This window comes from Loxodonta africana, chromosome X (genome assembly GCF_030014295.1).
Source record: "Loxodonta africana isolate mLoxAfr1 chromosome X, mLoxAfr1.hap2, whole genome shotgun sequence".
Lineage (NCBI taxonomy): Eukaryota > Metazoa > Chordata > Mammalia > Proboscidea > Elephantidae > Loxodonta > Loxodonta africana.
In genome coordinates this window covers 51,326,122-51,343,646 of record NC_087369.1, presented here as the reverse complement: position 1 = coordinate 51,343,646, position 17,525 = coordinate 51,326,122, and the positions used below count along the sequence as shown (strand labels likewise).

The window sequence follows — 17,525 nt, the reverse complement described above, 5'->3', positions numbered from 1 at the left end:
TATTTCTAGACTTTGGGAAAAGGCACCATTCTCAGTGCTATATAAAATATGAAGAAGAGAGGTTGACATCTTTATACTAAATTACCTCCATACAGAGGTCATATAAGCCAAATTTTATCAAAGCACTGATTCCTGGTTTTTCCTGTTTCCCTTCTTTCCTTTTCTCTTCGCTCTTGGAGTAGATTTTCAGGACTAAGTCAGTTACGGGTGTTGACAGTTCTCAAGGGGTATCTTGCATTTCTGTACCTCTTGCGAGCAGAGGCACTGACTGCTCTTTCTTCTGAACTCTCTGTTCAAAGGTTAGCAGATAACCTCGGGATATAGAGATAGTCTCTCCTCTGGAGCAGAGTGCAGGTTTGCTTATAGCCTTGGAAGATGGAAACAGTGTCTTTCTCCAGAATAGAGGGCAGATGTGCTTACCGTGCAATATAATGAAGATAATGTCTCCCTCCAGGGCAAAGGGCAGGCATGCTTGTTGCCCATTATAAAAGATTCGGGTCCCCTAAGCTTAGGATTCCTCTCCTGTAATATAATTCACTGTGTGTGCAGGTGTTACCTGACCCTTATTGCGTCACCCTGTGGGAACTGGGCCTCAGAGAACTGGTGCAGAAAATGCTGATATTATGGCTACTGTTGTTGCTGCGAGTAATAAACTGTCCCTTGTCTATGACCAAAGCATCTCATGTCGTCTACCAGCATTCATAAAACTGTCCAGGCTAACTTGTAAGCTTGTAGGTAGGATACAGTCACAGACCCTACACAATTCTTGACAATAGGTTTCAGCAACATTTGTGTAACTTGGCTGATATGTTGCGGTATAGTTAGTACACTCATCTGAGCACCATTGCTGAATCAATTCTGACTCATAGCGACCCTGTAGGACAGAGTAGAACTGCCCTATACAGTTCTCATGGAGTGCCTGGTGGATTCGAACTGCTGACCTCTTGGTTAGCAGCCGTAGCTCTTAACCACTATGCCACCAGTGTTTCCTCATCTAAGCAAAATGGCTAACCACCATTTTCATTATAACTGGGGATCCTAAGTCCAAATTCTCAGAGGAGAAGTGAACAGGCATCATAGGATTGGAAGAATAAGATAGAATCAAACCCAGGACCTATGGCCCAGATTACTGACTAAAAATATAAAGCCTCTGATAGCCCTCACTTGGCAATGGTGGTGAGTAGAGGTGGACAGAGGCTATGGAGGGAGAAACAGAAAGAAGAAATTGGTAGAGGAAAGAAGATTCCATGAGGCTTCAAAGCAGCCATCAGCTCTTTTGAGCCAGAAATATACATTTTTGTGAGCAGCCTGCTTTGGGGCCTTAATGCCTTGTTTACTGTGGTCACATTGAGTGCTGGTGGCTGAAAGTAAGCGTGCTCGTTCTGGAGAAAGACCTGATAGCAGCATCCAGCTCGCTGGGTAACTCTGCTTATCCTCCCCGCCCCAACACTATACTTTCCTAGAATCACTTAGGTAACTCTAACAACATGCAGGGCCTCAGAAATATCAACGCCTATGCTCCCTCTGACTGCCTTATGGTTTGATTGTACTAGTGCTGCCTCTAAGAATGAGCCAGCATTTAGGGTCATTATGGAGATGTGCTGTAACCTCTTACTGGTTAGCCACCTGATGAAGCAATTTTATTCTGTTTTATGCCATAGGGCCTTTTATCCGGCGTCATCGGATTTGTCTTCCACCTCCTGATGAGGATCAGTTTTATACTGTGTATCATTTCAATATCAACATAGACATTGTCTTTTATGGCTGGACGTTCAAGATTTATGACTGTGATGCATTCACAAAAAACTTTTTGAGGAAAATAGGAGTCAAATTAAACCTACCGGGAAAGTGCCCTGAAGATCCTTATATGAAAGCACGGAAAGAGGTAAGAAACTTATATATTTGTAAGTTCTGGCCTTCAGGATGAAAAGCCCTTTGGAAGGTCATTAAAGGGTATTGGTACTCCTGAGGCAAGTGTGAAAGAGCTTTGGGGGCCATAGTTACTCTATGTCCTGCTCTCCTTTGGGCTGGAGGAAAGGCTCAGAACAGGCATGACTCCCTCACTCTCCCTCCCATCCCCCCATGGAGAGTCTCCCAGGCAGTAGGAGTCTTCAGAGCCACTGAAGTGGGACAATTTCTAGGAGTCCAGGATGGGCTTTGCAGTCAAGGACAGTGTCAGATTGGGCTGACACTTGCCTTGGCTTGTCTTTTCTCATTTTAGTTGCATAGATCCTGACTCTGGAAAATCTTTCTGTCTTATGACTGATTTATTGAACCAAACCTGGAGTAAACCTTTTCCTTCTTCCTTGAGACTCCTTGCTTCTCTTATGGTGGCACTGGATGCAGAGGTGGTCTGGAGGAACGAGGAAGGACATGATCCTGATGTGTCCCCATTATAAAAGGATGCTTTGTCTTCAAAGGCTGACCCCAGTTAATGTAGAGAGGAGAGAATCAGTATCATTAGTATTATTGTTGTCTTTTGAACATTTTTGAATAATCTCTTGGCCCAAATTTTATGTTACAGAAGAAGAATCTGAATACCAGAAAGGTAAAGTGTCATTTGGAAACACACAGTTATTCGGTCTCCTTGCTCAGACTTGAACTCAAATCTCTTGATTTTTATCCTGATTTTCGTTATTGTCATTTGTCTCCCTTTATATTGAAATATGATTACATATAGTAAAAGGCACAGAAATTAAGCGTACAATTGGATGAGTCTTGAAAAATGCATATATCCGTGTAACCCACACCCAAGTCAAGATACAGAACATTTGCGTCCTCCCAGAAAGTTCCCTCACGCCTCCTCCAATGAATCCCTCTCCTCACCTAGGGGTAACCACTGTTCACATTTCTATGCCCATAGATTAGTTTTGTTTGATTCTTATTGTTTTCAAGCTTTGTAATTCATTTCCTTGCAAAAAGAGAACTTAAAAAATTTAGAATAAAATTCTCCTTTGATTCTGCTTTGATCTCTTGTTGAAAGCTGCATGTAGGATCATTCGTCTCTTACTGCCTCCTAGCCCCGGCAGAATTATTCTTTAATGTTGCAGGCATACAGCCCTACTTAGAAACATATATTATTGATCCTGGAATACCTGAAGTGAAATCCCTGTGGCATTATACCTATGAGTATTGGTGTGCAAGATGATTTTGGTTTAGATTTGTTTATATTTTCTCCAAATGCCCTGGATGAAAAAGCCTATGTAAATACAAAGTCTTTAGAACCAGCAGAGAGAACCTAAGTGAAATGAGTCCATATGAATTACTGTCCTTTGCATATGGCTGTACTCATTAACAGTTGGTATGACATGATAGTGATTTTGAATGATGATGCATATATGAAATGCATAGAGCACTGTAGTATTTCATAGTTTTCTAAAGAAAAAATTTTATTTTGTCCCAGGAATTGAGAATAAGTACCAATAACATCCAAGAAGTGTTTTAAATAATTTCCTTTCAGATGGGGAGAATCATTTTAGCATTTATTTCCTTAGGGAGAAAACCCTTCAATAAATATAGAAATCTGTGGAAAATTAGGAGTTTAATAGGAGGCTTTTATATTGACTTTTGTGCATTTACTTCTCCAGTGTTTACTGCCTTGAAATATAAAGTTAAAATTAAGCAATTTAACTTAAACCGAAAAGAGTCCCAATGGTGTTATGTAATCAATAATGTATTTCATAGAGCCTTATAATGCCAAAGAAGCATTTTTCAAATGATGGAAATAGAGGCCCTAAAATTTCCTTTTCATACGATAAGACTGAGGAGACTTGGTCTCTCCCATCTTTGAGCAAGACTGAACCTAGACTGTGCTGGACAGTTACGAAATTTCAAGAATTTCCCAATAAGATTGCATAACGCAAATTGGGGGTATACATCTTCCTTTCCAGTGAACGCTTCCTTGTATAACAATCTTACTTAGCTAAAGTCAGGTAGAATGGGAGCGGTTTTGCTCTAAGACTGGGCCGTGAATATGTAAAGAGAAGAAAGAGATGAGCCATGAAGACAGCTGGGCTACTGGTTCCTGGGGCAGAGGATGAAGTCCAGGCAAAAGTTCTGTACTGACCTGAAAGTTCTCCATTTTGCTCTACTCAGGTTTCCCTTGGGCTTTTGTATCCTCAATATCTCAAACTTTTTGAGCAAAATAAAACCTTGAATATATTTCTTCCCTTTTACCTTCACGAAAACCTTGGAATGAGTGAGAAGGATATATAGAAGACAAATGATGTTTTTAGTTGAGATAAAATTAACATAGAGTCAAATGCAAAAATCTTAAGTGATCAATGACTTGGAAAATATAAACAACTGAGTAACCAACATGAAAATCAAGATATAGAATATTTCCATCACCCCAGAAAATTCCCTTGCCCCCTTTCCAGTTAATCCTCTGTCCAGAGGCCATTACTATTCTAATTTCTATCACCATAGATTAGCTTTGCTTGTTCTTAAATGAGAATTTTAAGTCTTCAACTGAGAAAAGTCAGTTTTTAAAAATATTGCAGATGTATACTAAAATAATGTTTCATTTAAAAAGCTTCCTAACATTGTCTGTATTTTTATGGTTAAAACTGGTTATATGTACATATACGTGTGTGTCAGAAAAAAAAAGTCATAGTTGAAATTTTAAAAAACACAACAGAATAGTCTATAGAAAAGATATCTTTATGTCATTTGATTGCTTGCATCCCAGAAGTGGTTATGCAAAACCCAGAACTATTATTTACCTTTTCTCCATTTGCAGATGCTAGACCGCTTGAAGCCCTTACGTCCTTATCAGTCCTTCAACACCCTGAAACAGTTCCTTGAGCATGACAGGCAGGTTTTGCGTTTCTTCTGCCTGTGGGATGACACAGTTTCGATGTTTGGGGACCGTAGAGAACTTGTCCTGCGTTACTTTTTGACTGATGATACCATTGAAATCAGAGAATCGATGCTGAAAAACTCAGGCCGGGATGCTACGTTATTCTTCCTCCGGAGGGGGAAGCTACCCAAGGTGAACAGTGGACACAGCCACTTTCTGAGTTTGCTTGTGGGCTGAAAGACTCAAATCCCTGTGTGATATGTCATGTGTTATGAATATGTGATGGCAGTTGTGTGAGTGCAATTGTTTAGAAAACTTTAATTTTGTGTCTGGGTAGTACAAAGAGTTAAGTGCTTGACTGCAAACTGAAAGGTTGGTGGTTTGAACCCACCCAGAGGCACCTCGGAAGGAAAGGCCTGAAGATGTGTTTCCATAAGGTCGCAGCCTTAAAAACCCTATGGAATGCAGTTCTACGCTGCACACGTGGGGTAACCATTAGCCAGAATCAACTTGATGGCAGCTGGTTTGTTTTTTATTAATATAAATGCGTGAAAGTAATGCAGAAGATATGACAAATTGGAGATGGAACATTCTGGGCTTAAGGCGAGTAAAGGAAAAAGTCAAATGCAAGAGAAAGTGCCTACTCATCATTGAGTTTATATATATCAGTCTTAACAAGGAAAATGCATCCCTAGTAAAAGAATTGCTCATGACTTTGGATTGGGGTGCTGGCATTTGGCTCCTGTAGCCTACTGAGGAGATCCCATGTGTTGGTCAGTGTTACAAACGCATGCACAAATACACACACATGCATGCACACACACAGGAATGGCTTCTGAGTGTAGCAACCAGTCCCCAACTAGCCACTGGCTAATAGCAATGACAGATTTTACAATTTATTTACTATTTATTAAAAAGAATTGTTGGATTGATTTCTCCAAATATTTATGGCCACATGAGAGCTAATGTAATTTAGATGCCACAGAAATGGCACAGAGACAGAAGACCTGGGTTAGAGTTGTGGGTCTGCCACTTAATAGCTGTGTGACCTTGGGCAAACAACTTAACCTCTCTGAGCCTATTTTCCCATCTCTAAAATGCCATTTACAATGCCTTCCTCCTGAGCTAATTGTAGGGGTTGAATGAGGTAGTATACTTAAAAAACACCATATAAGGACCTATAAACACCTCTAAGGACACATAAAAATATAAAAGTTTTTTCGCAATTCTATGTTATCTTTTAGTTCTCATGTGGATAACGTATTTTTTTTTTACATAATTCTTAGTGCTACTGAAAAGGTTGTCACTCTCATTTCTGATGCAAACAACCACTGGCCATTTGGTTGTCACCGGAGGCTCTCCCAGATTCTCTGAGCCCACCGCCAGAAGTCCTGCTGTGTTGCTTGGGGGCCGGGGGGAGGCAGCATTTGTCCCAGAAGGGGCTCTGGGACATGCATAGCAGATGGCCAGGAGGTGCCACGGAAGTCTTTTTTAAAATTGGCTTTGAAAAAGAGGCTAAATATAAAATAACGACACACCTGACATTTGCAGTGTGCCTTCACATAAATCGCCTCATTTTACTCATTCATTCAACAAATAGTGAGTGCTAACTGTGCCAGCTCTGGGGTTACAGTGTTGAAGAAAATGGATTACGCCCTCCTTCACAGAGCGTAGATTCTTGTGGAGGAGAGACACAATAGAAATGGGTGTTGCCTTGACACACAACATCTTTTGAGAAAGGAACGAGAAAGTACTATTGTTGCAGTTAAACAGATGAAGAGACTGACATTCTGGGAAGAATAAATACTTGGCTCCAAATGATGTAGTTATTAATGGTGAAGAGAGAGCTTTTGTCCAAGTTTACTGTTCTTCTACCTTCTGTGACTGACTTACACCGCACTCACTATAAAATTTATGCATTTAAACTTACATTTATGCCACATATATCAGGGATGATTCAGATCGCTCATCTGAATGTGGTAAACTGATCACTTTCAATTTATAGAAATTAATTAAGATGTTTCCCACAGCTCACACAACTGCTTAGACCACTTCCAAGGCATGAAGGATTTGCTCCAGGCCACCGTTTCTGTGAGAGACTGACCCCAGTCTACTGCTCTTTCCTCCTCACCACACAGCCTCTCTTGGCCACCAAGTACTTGCTGAACTCAGGGTCAGGCAGGAGTCTAAGCAGAATAAAGAAAAGAAGGCAAGACCCAAGTTATTCCTCAGGGAGTTTTGTAGTTTAGTGAAGAGAAAAGGTGACTTCTGATAAAGCAATTAAAGAACTGCAAAAAATGGTTTAGCCCTGTGCGGAGTGCATTTGAGGTTTGGGTTGGGGACAGGCCAATAGGATGGGAAGGGCAAGGGGGTAAGATGGAGCTTTATCAGGCTCTTGAAGGATGGGTGGAGTGTAGGCCGGCCTATAGGGGGTGTGAAAGCATAGAGAGAGGTGGGTGGAATGTCTGTCTTCCTTCGGCTGACAGAAAAGCCATGCAACGCGTATTTCCCACTTGAGCCCTTCAACAGTGCCATCTTTGTAGCTATAGGCTATCTATCACATGTTTTGATTTTGTCTTCCAGTATGGCCCACCTGGAGTCTATCAACCGGGCCAGATAACAGATCAGGCAGTTCTCAATGTGTATGGGGGCTTCTCAGTGAACCGAGTATATGGCTACCTGATGGATAGATACGAGGTGAGGAACCTCATATTTTATTGATGTTTTCCATTGTGATTCTTTGGAACCTGAACTGTAGGGTGAGGTACATATTCGTTTCTTGTGAGATTGATTGTGAATAGAATCTATGAAAAAAAAAAACCATAAATATATGCATTGCACTATTTATCATTGAGTAAATATACTTAAATGCATAAATCAGTATATTCATTGCATTGCTATTTGCAAAAACTGCATTGCAAAAAAGTTTTAAAATGTCAACATTGCCTGCTTTTTTATTGGATTTCAAAGATTTAGTTATAAATGATATAATTGAGGGTTTTTTTTTAATTTTATTTTTCCTTTGGGAAGGGGTGCCCTGTTCCTTGCAGGATCTGTGGTACCAATGCTGTGTTCCTTTTTTTTTTTTTTTTTTTAGTTAGGAAAATTAGACCAGGAGTTTTACAAAGATAGTGACCTGGTCCTAGGAACCACCATCAATGCGTGGGGAAGAAAAGTGCTCCTTTGCGACTGTGATGAATTTACGAAGTGTTATTATAAGAATAAATACGGAGTTGGTAAGTGTTACGAATGTCAACTAGAAAATAACATTTAAAAACTTAGAATCTTTGTTCCCTAGTTAAGATTTTTCCTTTGAGTTTAAAATGCTAAGCTCTATTGTTTATTGAGCGTTTGCTATCTGTCAGGCATTTGTTATCTTATTTATCCCTAACAGCAGTTCCAATAAGGGTAGGCTCATTTCTCCATTTTAAAGATGAGGAAACTGAGGCTTAGAAGGGCCTCACTTGTCCAAGGTCATGCAGCTAGAAAAAGGTGAGCTAAGACTTAAACTTAAGTCTCCTTGATGCCAGAGGCTTGCATTTTCCCTTATAATCGTCTGCCTCACTACAATACGAGGTAGGTAAATAATTTGACTGGGCAATTGAGATGGAAAGCTAAATACTGCTCTTTTCATTTAACTCTGGCTTATCACAATGGATATACTTATTTGAGCTCTATAAGAAATCTGTGGGCCAGTTTGCCCTGCTCAACCAGGTGTCCAGCTTTTCTCTTTTTAGATATCAATTCCTTTCAGGTTGGGTTAGCTCAGCTCAGAATGAGAACCAACAGCAGTGATTTATTAAACACCTGCTATACACTTTTATACACAGGTGGTTGCAGTAGACTCTAGGAGATATAAAATGTTGTATAAGGGGTTTCTAGACTGGAAGGAGAGCACAGACCTACATCATTTTACATGGTGTTAGGAGGTCATAGAAGTAGGGTGAAGGGGCATTTGAGGCTTGGCAAACATGGGAAGTTGGAATTGGCAGCTCCAGCACAAGGAACAGCATGAGCACAGGCCTTGGGGAAGAATGTATGTGGGCATTTGGGGGAACAGTCATTACTGCTGCTAGGGAATGAATGGGGTGGGAATAGGAGGAGAAAAGCATGGAGAGGAGAGTTGAGATTTAGCATTTTCTCTGCATTTATGATTATGTTCTTAAGATAGAAACCCAGAAATAGAATTACTGTGTCAAAAGATATTAACAATTTAAGCTTCCTGGTATAAGCTGATAAATTACTTTTCAGTAGTCATATGCCATTTTATGCTCCCATCAACATTATAGAGACTGCCAACGTTAAATATCACTATTTAAGCAGATGTAACATTGTTCTCAAGGAGCCCTGGTGGCTCAGCGGTTAAGCTCTTGGCTGCTAACGTAAAGGTTGATCATTTGAACCCGCTAGCCACTTCATGGGAGAAAGATGTGGCAGTCAGCTTCTGTAAAGATTACAGCCTTGGAAACACTATGAAGCAGTTCTACTCTGTCACATGGGGTCACTGTGAGTCAGAATTGACTGTATGGCAACAGGTTTGGTTTTGGTAACATTGTTCTCAAATAAGTATTAAGAGTTTTGAACATTTTTTCAAACATTTGCTTTTATTAGTATATTGGAATTTTTTGTTCTTATACTCAGAAAAATATACAATTTCTATTAATTATTAGAGCAGATGAAAAACTAAGCCTGTTAATTTGTTGTACTGTGGTGGCTTGCATGTTACTGTGAGGTTGGAAGGTAGGCCACTGGTATTTCAAATTCTAGCAGGGCCACACATGATGGACAGGTTTTAGCTGAGCTTCCAAACTAAGAGAGACAAGGGAGAAGGCCCTGGAGGTGTACATCTGAAAAATTGGCCAGTTAAAACCTTATATTCATATTCAACAGAACACTGATATAGTGCTGGAAGATGAGCCCCTCAGGTTAGAAGTCACTCAAAGTAAGACTGGGGAGGATCTGCCTCCTCAAAGTAGAGTTGACCTTAATAACATGGATGGAGTAAGGCTTTTGGGACTTTCACTTACTAATGGCATGACTCAAAATGAGAATAAACAGCTACGAACATTCATTAATAATTGGAATGTATGAAATATGAAACTAGGAAAATTGGAAGTGGTCAAAAATGAAATGGAACCTGTAGAGATCAGTCAGTATCCTAGGCATTGGTGAGCAGAAATGGACTGGTATTAGCCATTTTGAATCAGACAATCATATGGCCTACTATGCCAGGAATGACAAATTGAAGAGGAATGGCGTCACATTCTTTGTCAAAAAAAAAAAAAATTCAGGATCTGTCCTGAAGTCCAACACTGTCATGGATAGGAGAATATCCATATGCCTACAAGGAAGACCAGTTAATACCACTATTATTCAAATTTATACACCAACTACTAATACCAAAAATGAAGAAATTAATTTTTACCAAATTCTGTAGTTTGAAATTGATCAAACATGCAATCAAGATACATTGATAATTACTGATGATTGAAATGTTTAAATTGAAAACGAAGGAGGATCAGTAGATAGAAAATATCACATTGGTGACAGAAATGACACTGGAGATTACATGATAGAATTTTGTAAGACCAACAACCTATTCATTGGGAATACCTTTTTTTCAACAACACATATAGTGACTATACACGTGGACCACGCCGGCTGGAATACACAGGAATTAAATCGAGTACATCCGTGGAAAGACAATGGAGAAGCTCAAGATTATCAGTCAGAACACGGCCAGGTGCTGACTGGGGAATAGATCATCAATTGCTCGTATTCAAGTTCAAGTTGAAGCTTAAGAAAATTAAAACCAGTCCAACGAGAGCCAAAGAACAACCTTGGGTATATCCCACCTGAACTTAGAGACCATCTCAAGAATAGATTGTCCAATTCAAAATGACCAATACCAGTCCATTTCAGTTCACTAATGTCTAGGTTATCAATCTTTATGTGCTCCATTTCGTTTTTGACGACTTCCAATTTTCCTAGTTTCATGGTTTGTACATTTCACGCTCCGATTATTAATGTATGTTTTCAGTTTTTCCTTCTTATTCTGAGTCGTACCACATCAGCAAATGAAGGTCCTGAAAGCTTGACTCCATCCACGTCATTAAGGTCGACTCTATTTTGAGGAGGCGGCTCTTCCCAGGTCATATTTTGAGTGCCTTCTTCCAACATGAGGGGCTCATCTTCTGGCACTGTAACAGACAGTATTCCACTGCTATTCATAAGGTTTTCATTGGCCAGTTTTTTCAGAAGTAGACTGCCAGGCCCTTCTTCCTTGTATATCTTAGTCTGCAAGTTCCACTGAATCCCGTCCACCGTGGCTGACCTGGCTGGTATTTGAAATACTGGTGACGTATCCTCCAGCATCTCAGCAACATGCAAGCCAGTACAGCACGACAAACTGATGCTACATGGTTTAAAAAATAGGAAAGGTGTAAGATAGGGTTGTATCCTTCTTGCCATATTTAGTCTGTATGCTGAGCAAATAGTCTGAGAAGCTGGACTATATGAAGAGGAACGTAGCATCAGGATTGGAGGAAGACTCACTAATAACCTGCGATATGCACATGCCACAAACTTGTGGGCTGAAAGTGAAGAGGACTTGAATCACTTACTGAAGAGGAGCAAAGACCACAGCCTTCAGTATGGATTACACCTCAACATAAAGAAAACAAAAATCCTCATAACTGGACGAATAAGCAACATCATGATGAACAGAAAATATTGAAGTAAAGGATGTCAATTTACTTGGATCCACAATCAACGCCCATGGAAGCAGCAATCAAGCAGTCAAGCAATTGCATTAGGCACATCTGCCGCAAAAGACCTTTTTTTTATTACTAACTTTTATTGAGCTTCAAGTGAACGTTTACAAATCAAGTCAGACTGTCACATATAAGTTTATATACACCTTACTCCGTACTCCCACTTGCTCTCCCCCTAATGAGTCAGCCCTTCCAGTCTCTCCTTTCGTGACAATTATGCCAGCTTCCAACTCTCTCTATCCTCCCATCCCCTCTCCAGACAGGAGATGCCAACATAGTCTCAAGTGTCCACCTGATATAATTAGCTCACTCTTCATCAGCATCTCTCTCCTACCCACTGTCCAGGCCCTTTCATGTCTGATGAGTTGTCTTCGGGAATGGTTCCTGTCCTGGGCCAACAGAAGGTTTGGGGACCATGACTGCCGGGATTCCTCTAGTCTCAGTCAGACCACTAAGTATGGTCTTTTTATGAGAATTTGGGGTCTGCATCCCACTGATCTCCTGCTCCCTCAGGGGTTCTCTGTTGTGCTCCCTGTCAGGGCAGTCATCGATTGTGGCCGGGCACCATCTAGTTCTTCTGGTCTCGGGATGATGTAGGTCTCTGGTTTGTGGGGCCATTTCTGTCTCTTGGGCTCTTAGTTATCGTGTGACCTTGGTGTTCTTCATTTTCCTTTGCTCCAGGTGGGTTGAGACCAATTGATGCATCTTAGATGGCCGCTTGTTAGCATTTAAGACGCCACAAGGTGCTATAGGAATAGAGACACACCTACCTCACTGACACTTGGGGGAAGCCTGTCAGCATCCTGCCCCCCCGGAGTGTGAACCCCAGCTGCTAATAGAATCTGGTGCACACAACTATCACCACTACTTCTCGAGGTGGATAGGTGTTAGGGTGCAACACACACTTGATGACCCAAAATCAGATTCTACTCAAGAATAGTGAAGAGATTCAGGCATATATATCTGGCAGCAGCCCAAACCAGCTGGTAATAGGTCATAAGTAAGTCAAGGGCTACAGCAAACAAGACAGCACAATCTAGTAGCCCATCCACGTATATTGAAAGAAAACAAAACAAGATAAGACTCAGTGAAAAATTATAGAATATATCTCTACTATATCTTTTTTATATCTTAGTGATGGCTGGGAGACAGCAGTCGATATCAAACCACATAAAGAAGCAGACCATGACAGCTTCTACAACCCCCCAAACAAAAGAATCAAAATCTTTCCCAAATGAAGATACAATCCTGGAATTATCAGATACAGAATATACAAAACTAATTTACAGAATGCTTTAAGACATCAGGGATGACCTCAGAAATGAAATAAGGCAAACTGCAGAAAAAGCCAAGGAACACACTGATAAAACTGTTGAAGAACTCAAAAAGATTATTCAAGAACATAGTGGAAAAATTAATAAGTTGCAAGAATCCATAGCGAGACAGCATGCAGAAATCTAAAAGATTAACAATAAAATTACAGAATTAGGCAACGCAATAGGAAGTCAGAGGAGCAGACTCGAGCAATTAGAATGCAGAGTGGGAAATCCGGAGGACCAGGGAATTGACACCAACATAGCTGAAAAAAAATCAGATAAAAGAATTAAAAAAAATGAAGAAACCCTAAGAATCACGTGGGACTCTATCAAGAAGGATAACTTGGTGTGACTGGAGTCCAAGAACAGGGAGGGAGGACAGAAAACACAGAGAGAATAGTTGAAGATCTGCTGACAGAAAACTTCCCTGACATCATGAAAGACAAAAGGATATCTATCCAAGATGCTCATCGAACCCTATTTAAGATTGATCCAAAAAGAAAAACACCAAGACATATTATCATCAAACTTGCCAAAACCAAAGATAAAGAGAAAATTTTAAAAGCAGCCAGGGATAAAAGAAAGGTCTCCTTCAAGGGAGAATCAATAAGAAAAAGTTCAGACTACTCAGCAGAAACCATGCAGGCAAGAAGGCAATGGGATGACATATACAGAGCACTGAAGGAGAAAAACTGCCAACCAAGGATCATATATCCAGCAAAACTCTCTCTGAAATATGAAGGAGAAATTAAGATATTTACAGATAAACACAAGCTTAGAGAATTTGCAAAAACCAAACCAAAGCTACAAGAAATACTAAAGGAAATTGTTTGGTCAGAAAACCAATAATATCAGATACCAGCACAACAGAAGGTCACAGAACAGAACATCCTGATATCAACTCAAATAGGGAAATCACAAAAACAAATTAAGATTAATTAAAAAAAAATGCTCAAAACAGGGAATCATTGAAGTCAATATGTAAAAGATCACAATAATCAAAAAGAGGGACTAAATACAGGTGGCACAGAACTGCCATATGGAGAGGGATACAAGGCGATATAGGAAAATAAAAAAGTTAGGTTTTTACTTAGAAAAATAGGGGTAAATATTAAAGTAACCACAAAGAGGTAAAACAACTCCATAACTCAAAATAAAAGCCAAGAAAAACATGACGACTCAGCAAACATAAAGTCAAATACTATGAAAATGGGCATCTCACAATTTACAAAGAAAAACGTCTCAGCACAAAAAAGTGGAAAAATGAAATTGTCAACAACACACATAAAAAGGCATCAAAATGACAACACTAAACACTTATCTATAATTACGCTCAATGTAAATGGACTAAATGCACCAATAAAGAGACAGAGAGTCTCCGAATGGATAAAGAAACACGATCCGTCTATATGCTGCCTACAAGAGACACACCTTAGACTTAGAGACACAAACAAACTAAAACTCAAAGAATGGAAAAAAATATATCAAGCAAACAATAAGCAAAAAAGAGCAGTAGTAGCAATATTAATTTCTGACAAAATAGACTTTAAACTTAAATCCACCAAAAAGGATAAAGAAGGACACTACATAATGATAAAAGGGACAATTGATCAGGAAGATATAACCATATTAAATATTTATGCACCCAATGACAGGGCTGCAAGATACATAAATCAAATTTTAACAGAACTGAAAACTGAGATAGACACCTCCACAATTATAGTAGGAGACTTCAACACACCACTTTCGGAGAAGGACAGGACATCCAGTAAGAACCTCAATAGAGACACGGAAGACCTACTTACAACAGTCAACCAACTTGACCTCATTGACTTATACAGAACTCTCCACCCAACTGCTGCAAAGTATACTTTTTTTTCTACTGCACATGGAACATTCTCTAGAATAGACCACATATTAGGTCATAAAACAAACCTTTGCAGAGTCCAAAACATCGAAATATTACAAAGCGTCTTCTCAGACCACAAGGCAATAAAAGTAGAAATCAATAACAGAAAAACTAGGGAAAAGAAATCAAATACTTGGAAAATGAACAATACCCTCCTGAAAAAAGACTGGGTTATAGAAGACATCAAGGAGGGAATAAGGAAATTCATAGAATGCAACGAGAATGAAAATAGTTCCTATCAAAACCTCTGGGACACAGCAAAAGCAGTGCTCAGAGGCCAATTTATATCGATAAATGCACACATACAAAAAGAAGAAAGAGCCAAAATCAGAGAACTGTCCCTACAACTTGAACAAATAGAAAGTGAGCAACAAAAGAATCCATCAGGCACCCGAAGAAAACGAATAATAAAAATTAGAGCTGAACTAAATGAATTAGAGAACAGAAAAAACAATTGAAAGAATTAACAAAGCCAAAAGCTGGTTCTTTGAAAAAATTAACAAAATTGATAAACCATTGGCCAGACTGACTAAAGAAATACAGGAAAGGAAACAAATAACCCGAATAAGAAACGAGAAGGGCCACATCACAATAGACCCAACTGAAATTAAAAGAATCATATCAGATTATTATGAAAAATTGTACTCTAACAAATTTGCAAACCTAGAAGAAATGGATGAATTCCTAGAAAAACACTACCTACCTAAACTAACACAATCAGAAGTAGAACAACTAAATGGACCCATAACAAAAAAAGAGATTGAAACGGTAATCAAAAAACTCCCAACAAAAAAAAGCCCTGGCCCGGATGGCTATACTGCAGAGTCCTACTAAACTTTCAGAGAAGAGATAACACCACTACTACTAAAGGTATTTCATAGCATAGAAAATGACAGAATACTACCCAACTCATTCTATGAAGCCACCATCTCCCTGATACCAAAACCAGGTAAAGACATCACAAAAAAAGAAAATTACAGACCTATATCCCTCATGAACATAGATGCAAAAATCCTCAACAAAATTCTAGCCAATAGAATTCAACAACATATCAAAAAAATAATCCACCACGACTAAGTGGGATTTATACCAGGTATGCAAGGCTGCTTTAATATTAGAAAAACCATTAATGTAATCCATCACATAAATAAAACAAAAGACAAAAACCACATGATCTTATCAATTGATGCAGAAAAGGCATTTGATAAAGTCCAACACCGATTCATGATAAAAACTCTTACCAAAATAGGAATTGAAGGAAAATTCCTCCACATAATGAAGGGCATCTATGCAAAGCCAACAGCCAACATCACTCTAAATGGAGAGAACCTGAAAGCATTTCCCTTGAGAATGGGAACCAGACAAGGATGCCCTTTATCACCGCTCTTATTCAACATTGTGCTAGAAGTCCTAGCCAGGGCAATTAGGCTAGACAAAGAAATAAAGGGCATCCAGATTGGCAAGGAGGAAGTAAAATTATCACTATTTGCAGATGACATGATCTTATACACAGAAAACCCTAAGGAATCCTCAAGAAAACTACTGAAACTAATAGAAGAGTTTGGCAGCATTTCAGGTTACAAGATAAACATACAAAAATCACTTGGATTCCTCTACATCAACAAAAAGAACATCGAAGAGGAAATCACCAAATCAATACCATTCACAGTAGCCCCCAAGAAGATAAAATACTTAGGAGAAAATCTTACCAAACATGTAAAACACCTATACAAACAAAACTACAAAGTACTAGTGCAAGAAACTAAAAGGGACCTACATAAGTGGAAAAACATACCTTGCTCATGGATAGGAAGACTTAACATAGTAAAAACGTCTATTCTACCAAAAGCCATCTATACATACAATGCACTTCCGATCCAAATTCCAATGACATTTTTTAAGGTGATAGAGAAACAAATCACGAACTTCATATGGAAGGGAAAGAAGCCTCGGATAAGTAAAGCATTACTGAAAAAGAAGAAGAAAGTGGGAGGCCTCACTCTACCTGATTTCAGAAGCTATTATACAGCCACAGTAGTCAAAACAGCCTGGTATTGGTACAACAACAGGCACATAGACCAATGGAACAGAATTGAGAACCCAGATATAAATCCATCCACATATGACCAGCTGATATTTGACAAAGGCCCAGTGCCAGTTAATTGGGGAAAAGATAGTCTTTTTAACAAATGGTGCTGGCATAACTGGATATCCATATGCAAAAAAATGAAACAGGACCCATACTTCACACCATGCACAAAAACTAACTCCAAGTGGATCAAAGACCTAAACATAAAGACTAAAACGATAAAGATCATGGAAGAAAAAATAGGGACAACCCTAGGAGCCCTAATACAAGGCATAAACAGAATACAAAACATTACCAAAAATGACGAAGAGAAACCAGATAACAGGGAGCTCCTAAAAATCAAACACCTATGCTCATCTAAAGACTTCACCAAAAGAGTAAAAAGACCACCTACAGACTGGGAAAGAATTTTCAGCTATGACATCTCCGACCAGTGCCTGATCTCTAAAATCTGTATGATTCTGTCAAAACACAACCACAAAAAGACAAACAACCCAATCAAGAAGTGGGCAAAGGATATGAACACACACTTCACTAAAGAAGATATTCAGGCAGCTAACAGATACATGAGAAAATGCTCTCGATCATTAGCCATGAGAGAAATGCAAATTAAAACTACGATGAGATTCCATCTCAC

The 17,525-nt window shown here is 39.3% G+C and overlaps 1 protein-coding gene across 1 annotated transcript in view; it reads left to right on the top strand.

Annotated features, from left to right (window-relative positions):
• The first annotated feature begins 623 nt into the window (after nt 1–623).
• LOC100661185 (EF-hand domain-containing family member C2) overlaps nt 624–17,525 on the top strand; it is a 56,365-nt gene continuing 39,463 nt past the window's right edge. The window contains 5 exon segments of the mRNA XM_064278426.1: nt 624–735; nt 1,662–1,885; nt 4,742–4,993; nt 7,385–7,498; nt 7,899–8,037. Of these exon segments, the coding sequence (XP_064134496.1) occupies nt 624–735; nt 1,662–1,885; nt 4,742–4,993; nt 7,385–7,498; nt 7,899–8,037 (841 nt within the window).